The sequence below is a fragment of the Sinocyclocheilus grahami genome, unplaced genomic scaffold (assembly GCF_001515645.1).
Source record: "Sinocyclocheilus grahami isolate Dianchi unplaced genomic scaffold, SAMN03320097.WGS_v1.1 scaffold464.1, whole genome shotgun sequence".
Classification (NCBI taxonomy): Eukaryota; Metazoa; Chordata; class Actinopteri; order Cypriniformes; family Cyprinidae; genus Sinocyclocheilus; species Sinocyclocheilus grahami.
This window is the reverse complement of record NW_015505643.1, coordinates 455148-466117: the sequence shown is the minus strand read 5'-3', so window position 1 is coordinate 466117 and position 10970 is coordinate 455148. Positions and strand designations below refer to the sequence as shown.

Below are 10970 nucleotides of genomic sequence, written 5' to 3'. Positions count from 1 at the left end.
ATAGTATATATATATATATATATATATATATATATATATATATATATATATATATATATATGATATAACTAAAATGTATTAGGCTATTAGTTGTTACACTCCATCAGCATTTACGAATATATGCTATATTTATATGCAAAAAGCTCAACTCATTAAAGAGGACTAAACATTTTAAATTATAAGTGTCTTTGACAAATCTCTCTCTCACTCTCTCTTTCTCTGTCGGTCTCTGTAGGGATTTTGTGGAACCTGTCTTCTAAAGACAGTTTGAAGGAGAGGCTGGCCAGAGAGAGTTTGTCTGAGCTGACGGAGAGAGTGCTGGTGCCTCTGTCTGGAGGAGGAGATGCTGGTGTCATTCAACAGAGTGCGTCTGAGGCTGATATTTTCTACAACACCACAGGTTGCCTCAGGTACAGACCTCACATATACATGCATGCATTTAAATGCATTTGAGTTCTATGCATGCACAGCATAGTTAAAAATTAACTAGAGCATGGGGCACAAATGTCAACGAATTTAATAAAAAGCCCCAGATATTTCAATTGTGGGAGCATCAAATGTATCCAAAATGAATGCTTCATTTTAACATAAAAAAAAATTAAATTATAAATTGTATATTTCAGAATATACGTATATATATATATATATACTGTATATATTTCAGCCTGTTATTGTGCATAATGTCAGGTACTTGTATATTTGTTAAAAATGTACCTGAAATAAAGCAAGAGTTAATACACTGTACACACAATCACTCACATGCTTTCAATGGTTAACAACCTCAAATATGAATGTTTATGGCTGATGCTTATAATGTTACTGATGTTTATTATTATGTTGATTATTAATGGTTTTTGCCACCTTTTTGTAGTATACAAGTTTGTAAAAGACGCCATACAAAGAGTATACAACGTGTAGGAGTTCCCGCTGGAAAGATTTATAGACACAATAAAGATTCACCTCCTATAAATATTTTAACACAAATGCATGAAATAAAACATCTTGACATGTTAACAACACCCCTTTATATGCATTGAAGGAACCTGAGCTCAGTGAATGAAAGAACCAGGCAGCAGATGCGGGAAACGCGAGGGCTGGTAGACTCTCTGGTTGGATACATCAAAAACTCCCTACAGGAGGGAAAAGGAGAGGACAAGGTCAGACCTGAGAATTGACATTCAAATGTTGTGCTTGCTAATATGCTAGCCTTGAGCCATCTTTGCCAGTTGAAAACCATTCTAGATCTACAGTAGTTCTCACATGGCAATTAGAAAACAATTGTTATTAAATCTATATAAAATCAAAACATCATTTGCAAAAAGCATTTGAAATCCTCATTCTGTAATTCTGTGCCTCTAGGGTGTAGAAAACGGTGTGTGTGTCCTGCGCAACCTGTCGTACCAGCTGTACTCTGAGATCCCTGCTTCAGTTCAGATGCGTTTGGAAGGACCCACTCGAGCACAGGACACGCGGCACAACGACCCCATCAGCTGCTTCACACCACAGAGCAAGAAAGCAAAAGATGTCAGTCACTCACCCACAATCTGCTATCACATCAACATACATTTTAACGTATTAGCAATATTGTTAAACTTACTTTCCTTTCACATATTATGTATTTTATATTGTTCACATTTGATTTTTCCCAAACCTAATCTAATATTTCCCAAAATTATTTGTTGACTTTTTTTTACAACAATATATCCTTTTTTATATAGGATATTCTTTGAATATACAGTATATTGTAAATAATAATGCATACTCTACCATTGAACGTTTTAAGAACGGGGCGATTTTTTTAATGTTTTTTAAAGAAATCACTTATGCTCATAAGGCTATATTTATTTGATCAAAATATAGTAAAAACTATATTATTGTGAAATATTATTACAATTTAGAATAACTGATTTCTATTTTAATACTTTTTAGAAAAATGTATTTTTGTTGTAGGAAATCAGAATTTTCAGCAGCCATTACTCCATTCTTCAATATCACATTATCTTCCAGAAATCATTCTGTCATTTCTTATTGTTATATTATATTATTATAAATATTGAAAACAGTTGTGCTGCTTAATATTTCTGTGGAAATGATAATACACTTTTTTCAGAATTTTGTTGATGAATAGGAATTTAAAAAGAGCAGCATTTATTTGAAACTTTACTTTCATTTTTTTTGCAGCACTATAAATGTCTTTACTGTCACTTTTGATCAATTTCATGCGTCCTTGCTAAAATAAATGTAAAATTTCTTGAAAAAAAAATTCTTACTGACCTTGAACCTTTGAAGAGTAGTGTAATTATCTCTCCAGTGCAATAGACAGAGGTGGTATACTTCATATCTGCAGTCTGTCATTAATGAGTTATAATGTGTGCCATCAGAGGAATCAAGACCTGAGCACCTTCTCTGAAGTGGCACGAGTCCCGAAAGGAACAGATTGGCTGTGGCACCCTCAGATAGTCGCTCTGTACAACCGCATCCTGCAGAACACCGAAACAAACACAGCCACACGTGAAGGAGCGGCGGGAGCCCTGCAGAACATCACAGCGGGCGACAGCAGGGTGAGATACCAGATACGACACTGAACTTCCTCATATTTAATCTAATTTGTGAGTCGTAATCATATGTAACGTTAGTGCTGGGCAGTATACCAGTTCATACCGAATACCGGTGTTTATTTTTCTTATGATATGAATTTTTAAAATTCCGCAATACGTATGTCGTTTAAACAACATTTGGAACACTGTTTGAGAGGGGTCCCTTTTCACTGTTGCACTGTGGCAAGGACACCGCTGTATGCGTTACTAAGCGTGAAAGTTCCGAAACTGAAGCTGTAGAACTAGTAGAACATGATGACACAGAAGAACTCATCCACAATATCCACACTGACCGCCACAAATATCCACCGCCCCCTGCCATCAGCTCCCGTGTCTCACACACACGAAAGTGACTTCAGCACTAGATTTTAGCAACTTTCAGACCCTTTTAGCGGCTTTTTTCCCATAGAATATACATACTGACAAACCTAGCGACTTTTTGGGATAAACCTTAGCTATGGTTCAGTTGGAAGATGTCACCAGTACTGCCTCACGAGCGCAAGGTCTGACTTTCCCGGCGCAGTATTGCCTCTCTCTGCGTCTGTTCTGTGCAGTGAGCGGCAGAGAAGCAGCGCATTCAGCTGGCCGTACCACAGCAGAGCAGCCTTGTCAGTAAATGAGTACAAAACAGTGTTTCCAAGCACCTGTCGCTTACTGACTGTTTGGAATTATAAATATGAGCATAGTTCATCAGTTAATATTATGCACTTTGTAAAAAAAAAAAAAAATCTAGTTTGTTACTCAGACGGAGGCAGGGCGCTGCATGAGACAAAAAAGTAATATAGCCAAAACCACCGCATCTTTGCATGTAGATGCATGTTGATTTTATAAGACACTTATAAGTGAGAGTGACTCCTGGTTAACATGTATTAATGGGTCTTGTTTAGTCACAATTTAGTGTGGAATTTTTCTACAATATTCACTCATCATGACAGTAAAATAGGGCATTCTAAGTCAATCTACTGCAGTATTTCCTCTCTCAATCAGTAGAAAATATGGTTAACACTTGGTCATGCATGGAAAAAAATATACCGTCATATACCGTGAAACCGGTCTAATTTTGAAAAATACCGTGATATAAATTTTTGGTCATACCGCCCAGCACTACGTAATCTTAATAGTAGCTAAATGTGTCACTTTTATCTCTGTTATTTATCACTTTTAGTGCTCCAGTGTGCTCTTAAACTCTCCTACTTATTCAGTCTGCATGTTTCTCCCATCTTTATTTTTCCATCCCATTTCTCGCTGTTCTCCTACACTCTTAAAAATCAAGGTTATTCAGTGACATCTCTGTAAAATCCCCCATCTGGAACCTTTATTTTTAAGAGTGCGTGTGTCTTTGTGTTTTATCTGGCAGACTGTATAACTGATTGCTCTCTGTCTCTCTTGTTTTCCTTCACTCACCATTTTCCTTTGTTCTTTCTTAGTGGGCCTCTGTGTTGTGTCGTGTGGCGCTGGAGCAGGAGCGGATGTTGCCGGTGATTCTCGACCTGTTGCGAAGCCCCACAGATGCCGAGCTCCGTTCTCTCACGGGTCTGCTGAGGAACCTCTCCCGACACTGCAAAAACAAAGCTGATATGGGTTAGTGAATGACTTTCTGCTCCAGCTCTCTGGCTTTAATCACATCTTAATGTGTAAAACACCCCAGCCAAGATTTCAACATTCTGGCAAAGAAAATGTCTAGATCAGCAAAAATCTACATGAAGTTTTGCACAAGGCGATAACTATGAAAAATCCTCCGGCAATCTGTTCTGTATATTTATTCTCACTTCCCAGAGTGCACCGTTCCCCCTCATAGTATTAAATGGAATTCTTGCACATTGTTTTTACTCCCACACATTCTTTTCAGCTCCCATCAGACTCATACTTGTGTCATTCCCAGTATCCGCTGCCGCCCGTTTATCCCCACCCTGACCTCAGTTCTCTGCTTCACTATAATGCACCCCCGCTGGGCCACAGGGTGCCTGCTTAGTCACACTACACACATATCATTCACACTTTTTGTTTGTGCAATTCCTGCTAAATGTGTTATTGCTTCCTATCCATAGCTACCAAAGTGGTGAATATTCTGGTGAACAAACTCCCCAGTGATGGGCATCAGAAAGAACCTTCTAGTGAGGTGGTGGTCAACATCTGTGGGGTTCTCAACAACCTGGTTACAGGAAGCTCTCTAGCTGCGAGAGATATCACTTACTTTGATGGACTACCCAAGCTGGTCAGCATTAAGACATCTAAAGTCTTGTGCATGCTTACTCAACTCTTTTCTTCTTTTTTGGAAGGCTTCTTAAGGCCAATGGCTGATAGGTTGGAATGCATTATGGGTCAGTGTACAATTGTGGTCTTTATTTGAGTGCATAGGAACATCCTGAGCAACCACTGACCAAAACGGCTCTCTCTTCAGTATAGAGACAGAATTGTAAGATGCTGACAAAGAGCTTTGGCCTAACTTTAGTCAGAGAGACAGAGTTCAGTGGATGAAGAGAGGGAGAGAACAGAGAGTGCAATGTTTGTTTTTAATGATCTTCTGCCAAGCATTTTCCTAACAGAGAACTGGTTCTAACTGTTTACTCTCTAAACATTAAAGACAAAAAATATTCTCAAAGACAGAAGTAAAATGTATCCACAAGAGGAAAATGGTCATTTAAAATGAAGATTAAGACCTTTATTGTCTCTAAATTACAAAGGCACTTCACATTTTATGCATATCTGGTTTAAGCGGTATGAGCCAAGTATATTTGGCTGAACAGAGAAGCCCAACGCAGCCACAGAAATATGCACACCTGAAATTACTCAGTTCCATATGTGTGACCCAGCAACACTTAAGAGGAAGCAGTAGTTAAGAAAAGTACTGTAAAAAATCTGCCGTTTTATATAAAAAGAGTGAATGCATACATTCCACTACAAGATGAGACACATCTGTCTCATCTCACTTCCATATATCTTCAAGGACTAGATAAAAAAAAAGAAAGATATATTGATATTTTAGGAAGATTTATGAATATTCCAAGACGGCAAACAAAAAGGAAAGAACATAAACGTCCAAACATTCCATTTACTATTATTTCTACTATTAAATTCTTGTGAAATTATGTAGAGGGAAGTAACCTAATATAACTTGGCTTATCTTAAGCAACTGAGAGAATAAGACAAAACTCATTGGTCAAAAGTAACTAATGGAATGTCTTTGTGCAATAGAAGTAATCACTCTTTGTCTGAAGCAACACAGCAGTGTAGACATGCATGTCTACTGACACTTTATGGAGGAAAAAAATGTTGACCGTTTTATTTCAACTTCAACATTTATTTCACCCCATTACTTCATTCCTGGAACACAATTAATGAGTACATTAATAGGACCGTATCAAAAATACAATATCAAAATATATTTATATTTAATGAGAACGACAGTTGTTTAGAAAGCCATGGACAGCACTGTAAAGAGCATAACACATTTCTTACTTCTTAAAAGTAAACACCAAAACATAAATATATCCTGTTAAAATATTCTTCTAGGAAACATAAATCATCATAAAATATTTTTTTGGCCAACAAAATTAATGGATAATTTTAGGCTTGTTGGACTTTTTCATACTAATAAACTGTCTGATTTTACATGTTCACAGGCAAAATTTCTTTCATTTCTCAGAAACAATTTATGATGCAACCAAAAAATTGTATGGTGCATCCCTCTGAAGCAGAGCAAATATGACTCATCTTGAGGGAAAACTGTAAACTGCAAAGAGAGCAAAGCTCCAATAATGGCTCTCAAAGTAGTGAAGTGAAGAGATACATCCCACGTATGGATGCAAGTGAGAATGATCTGTCAAAAACTGAAATCTTCAGTGTGTAAAGTCTTGTTGTGCACGTGGAAGTCAGGTTTTCAAATCTCTGATATAAAAGAATCTGGTTTGAAACCTTCATCGTTCACACCTCAGTGCATCTGCTGTTATAGATTGCATTTGCTTCCCTGTTAGAGACAGAAAAACAAGAACAGTTAATAAGCACCACACTCTCTGTTGAGGCTTATAACTGGACTCCTAAATATTTTAATGTAACTTTACAACAATGCAAAGCAGTGAGAAAGAGTTATATCTCAGTCACATGAAAATACTTACTGAAGTTCCTTTTTCAGTCTTCTCAGCTTGTCGTCTAGCCTGTCGTTCTTCACTCTGATGGGACTGTCAGGTATAAACCAGGCAGCGATAAATTTGCACATCACCACTACATGCTGAGTGGAGAGAAGCACAGGAGATCTCAGACAATGTTTAACCAAAAATCAACAAAGTAAAGCGTGTGAAAAGAGAAATAAAACAGAAAGTTAAGTTAAATAGCTCTAATATTTGTACCTCGAACAGAATAACAAAGGCAAAGCGGAGTGCCAGAATGAGCCAAAACTGAGAGGTGAGACTCTGGTCTTCATCATTGCGGTAGTCTTTGTAACTATAGAATACACAATACACATTCAATGCAATGACATGAAGCATTCCCTTATTGAACAAAGCAATCAAGTTCATCTGCATTATTAAAAGGTACATCAAAACAAGTGTCACCTGCACTGCGTAATATTATATCCAATCTCTATCAAATGCTTGAAGTCCTCTCTCACTTTGTCTTTGGACATGAATGCTGTTGCCAGAGTGTTGTTGATGTATCCCGTCATACAGCTATCAGACAAAATAAATGTACTCATTACAGCAGTAATCTAGTGTCATATATACGAACAAACTTTTTGATTTGACACTTCTTTGCCAATAAGTTGTGACGAGATGAAAAGGTGGAAAACACTGTTTGTTTGGTTTACTACTCACTCCATGCTTGTACTATTGCTGGTAGCACAAGGTCCATAATGATAACGATACACCAGACGGGGAATGAAGTCAGAGGAAATCCCAATCACTAGTCCATTAGCAATGACAGCCATCACCCCGACAGCTTCTAATATTCTAGTCCACACACCTGCCAGAGGAGAATACATGGCACAATGCGTTTACTTGATGCTGAAAACTGAGGTAACTATTAGAGGTAACTGAGGTAACTATTCACCGATGTCATTTGTCTTTTTGGGCACTAGGCGGCGCTCAAGGCTGACCATCTTGATGGCATCCAGTCTGATCTCAAATATGTTATTGATAAGAGCCAATAAGGGAGCCAGAGGGAAGGCAGCCACAAAAATAGTGGTGAAACTGAACTGAAGAACTAATGACACAGAGAACAGTACAGGTTAGTGGATGACTTGGGAACATTACCACAAATAAAGCATGTGGCTTTACTGTAAAGTTCACTCAAACAAATGTCAAAATATAACTAAAATAAATCTTTGCAATCCAAAAATGATATTACAGTAAACAAATTGGATGTTATTGGTAAGTCAGCGGCGCTGTAAAACTAGTTTGTGCTGAAAACAGGTAATCGAGAGAGATACGAACCCATTTCCAAAAACTCATTAAACAAGCTGAAAGCATTAACATCATTCAGGTCGTAGTTGTCCAGCCAACTACGAAGCTTGCAGAGGTCACATAGGTTCAGGTTGCCCTCCTCCTCTCGACATGCCTTCCGGTAACAGTTACCACACTTTCTGCGCATCTTCTTGGCTTTCGTCCTCCTAAAACAGAGCTTTAACCAGCTGTGGCCACAAACAAGGGAAAAGAAGCAGAGATAGAAAATGAGAGCGAAATCCAAGAAGTCCGATAAGCGCTGCCATTTGTTTCTGGAATCTGGAAAAATATGAGGCTTTTTTCTTGTTTGGTTTTAGTGCATACAGTATTTCAGAAAACACTTACGGCACTGTGAACTCAAATATGTTGTTGATTGTTTGTTTGAGCACCAGAATAACAGCCATCTGGATGAAGAGGTCTGTAAGGCAGCCACTTGGATGACACTAAAGCAAAGAAATATTTGTTTGCAGTTAGATTAGAATCACACTTCGAATAAGTGTCTGACAAATGCATAAATATAGCTAAATAAGCATTTCTAAATATAAACGTACATATAAATGTACAGTAATACTGGCATGACTTTTACCTCTTCTAGTCTCCATTTTCCTGCAATTCGAACATAGTTTCCTGGATAGCCATTGATCCTAAGTATAGCATAATGAGACACTTTGAATAGCCTGCCATAAGAGTAAATAACTACAAAAGCAGATACGCACAATTACCTTCCTAGAAAGAACGCCACATAAAATAGAGATGAGAAGAGAGTAAAGAATTGAAATGTGAACATCTTCACTGTGAAGCGCTTCTCTGTGGCTGCAAAAGAGCGGGTCTTTTCTGCAAATAAACAGTAATTACATATTGGTACCAGTAGTTTGTCAGCATATTAATGTAATTGATTTTATGTAAAAAAGATTTAATACCCACCAAACTCACACAGTTTGAATGCCACAATTTTGTTGACCTGAAAAGAAACGAATGTATTATTTTCTTCCAGAAAGTCCCCATGTTCATTAACAAGCAAATGTTTTATTCTCATTAGACAGTTTTCTATCAGTACTTACCCGAGTCATAACCTGAATAGTAATGTAGTGCAGCACTGCTCCAGATAACATGGCTATTGTGGTAGCATGATCACGGAAAAATTCCCACTCACTTTGGGACAACAATATTGCAGTTAAAACACGGCAGATGACCAGAGCATGGGCCAGACCTATGATCACCACCAACTGAACACAATGAAGATAAGATATTATTTTTTTTACATTACTTGTTTATGTGTGTGTGTATATAGTAAAACTAAAATGTAAAAAAAAATTCTCACCACTAATGTAACCAAAAGAAGCACCACGATGCTGCGCAGGTAGGAATGTCTGAACTCTTTTGGCTTACACTGAGGGTTATTTACAATCTCCAAAATCAATTCTTCCTGTGGACAGATCAAGTTGTTTGGCTCCATTACGAAGATAAGATATTATTTTTTACATTACTTGTTTATGTGTGTGTGTATATAGTAAAACTAAAATGTAAAAAAAAATTCTCACCACTAATGTAACCAAAAGAAGCACCACGATGCTGCGCAGGTAGGAATGTCTGAACTCTTTTGGCTTACACTGAGGGTTATTTACAATCTCCAAAATCAATTCTTCCTGTGGACAGATCAAGTTGTTTGGCTCCATTAGAAGATGCACATTAAATATGCTAAAAGTGATGATGAGAAAAAAGTAATGACCCTACCTCCTCCTCGCACCAGTCAAACACATTCCACTTTGACACATGCAGAGCTCGATGTCTCTTCCACAGCTCCAAGAACAGGGTTGCTAGTCAAACAACATCACAGTGCTTCAGTATCTATGTCATAGCACATAGAAATTTGTATTTCATTTTTGCTAAATGGGGAAAAACCTCACCCCAAATTGCCATGAACATGGCAAAAGCCACTGTCCCTTCATTGTCAAATAGTTGGCTCACCTGTTTGTAAGCATTTACACTATCGTCAAGACGACACAGAAAAGCACTGACAGATAATGGTGCCATTTATTCTGAATACACACTACCGTTCAAAGGTTTGGGGTCAGGAAGATTAGTAAGACATTAATAAAGACATTTATAATGTTACAAAATATTTCTTATTCAAATAAATGCTGTTCTTTTGACATTTCTATTTATCAAAGAATTCTGAAAAAAAAATATTAAGCAGCAGAACCGTTTCCAAATCAGCATATTAGAATTATTTCTGAAGGATAATGTGACACTGAAGACTGGATAATAATAGCTGCTGAAAATGTAGCTTTGCCACCACAGGAAATGTCATTTTAAAATATATTAAAATAGAAAACAGTTATTTAAATTGTAATATTATTTCACAGTATTATTGTTTTGACTGTATTTTTGATCAAATAAATGCAGACTTGGTCATCATAAGAGACTTCTTCAAAAATCTTACCAACACCTAACTTTGAACGATAGTGTCCGATACTGTTCAGCCCTTTTCAACACAATTAACTGTTGCATATATACACACACAACAATTAATAATGTCGAAAAGTGCTGAATTATAATGAAACTGCGACTTGTTTATTCACTGACCTTGGCATTTGTACAGGTGTCAGACAGGTTCCACACGCTGCATCTTAGGTCACATCTTGGACACATGGTGATGTTGGAGTCACAGACTTCATGACTGTAAGAAAACACCACAATTTAGAGATAGTTGGGTGTAGATTAAAATCTGATTAGTCGGTCTGAATCTGATCTGTCATCTGTCTCTACACCTCAACATTCACGTGAATCTCTTTGCTCTAAATATACTCACATGAGCGGACTTGTATTGAAGAAGGCAAGGCCATACAAGAACACAACAATACCAATAACAGCTGCAGGGACGAGCATGCGCGTGTACCAGCCCAGCCACAGGTAATACAGTGCCACTTTCTCCCCG

General features: G+C 37.4%; 2 protein-coding genes across 2 annotated transcripts in view; one reads left to right on the top strand and one right to left on the bottom strand.

Annotated features, from left to right (window-relative positions):
* Positions 1–4885, top strand: part of LOC107553058 (plakophilin-3-like) — a 21004-nt gene extending 16119 nt beyond the window's left edge. The window contains exons 7-13 of the mRNA XM_016235149.1: positions 236–410; positions 1040–1157; positions 1360–1524; positions 2382–2561; positions 4025–4178; positions 4646–4833; positions 4877–4885. Of these exons, the coding sequence (XP_016090635.1) occupies positions 236–410; positions 1040–1157; positions 1360–1524; positions 2382–2561; positions 4025–4178; positions 4646–4833; positions 4877–4885 (989 nt within the window). The remainder of the gene's footprint in view (positions 1–235; positions 411–1039; positions 1158–1359; positions 1525–2381; positions 2562–4024; positions 4179–4645; positions 4834–4876) is intronic.
* An 858-nt stretch (positions 4886–5743) lies between these two features.
* The window catches only part of LOC107553057 (anoctamin-9-like), a 10067-nt gene continuing 4840 nt past the window's right edge, over positions 5744–10970 (bottom strand). The window contains exons 6-22 of the mRNA XM_016235148.1: positions 10845–10963; positions 10619–10712; positions 9940–10000; positions 9767–9849; positions 9574–9678; positions 9094–9258; positions 8957–8993; positions 8755–8866; positions 8619–8676; positions 8378–8475; positions 8024–8220; positions 7641–7793; positions 7406–7553; positions 7148–7261; positions 6944–7037; positions 6713–6825; positions 5744–6564 (exon numbers count right to left, since the gene is read on the bottom strand). Of these exons, the coding sequence (XP_016090634.1) occupies positions 6522–6564; positions 6713–6825; positions 6944–7037; positions 7148–7261; positions 7406–7553; positions 7641–7793; positions 8024–8220; positions 8378–8475; positions 8619–8676; positions 8755–8866; positions 8957–8993; positions 9094–9258; positions 9574–9678; positions 9767–9849; positions 9940–10000; positions 10619–10712; positions 10845–10963 (1794 nt within the window). The 3' untranslated portion in view covers positions 5744–6521. The remainder of the gene's footprint in view (positions 6565–6712; positions 6826–6943; positions 7038–7147; positions 7262–7405; positions 7554–7640; positions 7794–8023; positions 8221–8377; positions 8476–8618; positions 8677–8754; positions 8867–8956; positions 8994–9093; positions 9259–9573; positions 9679–9766; positions 9850–9939; positions 10001–10618; positions 10713–10844; positions 10964–10970) is intronic.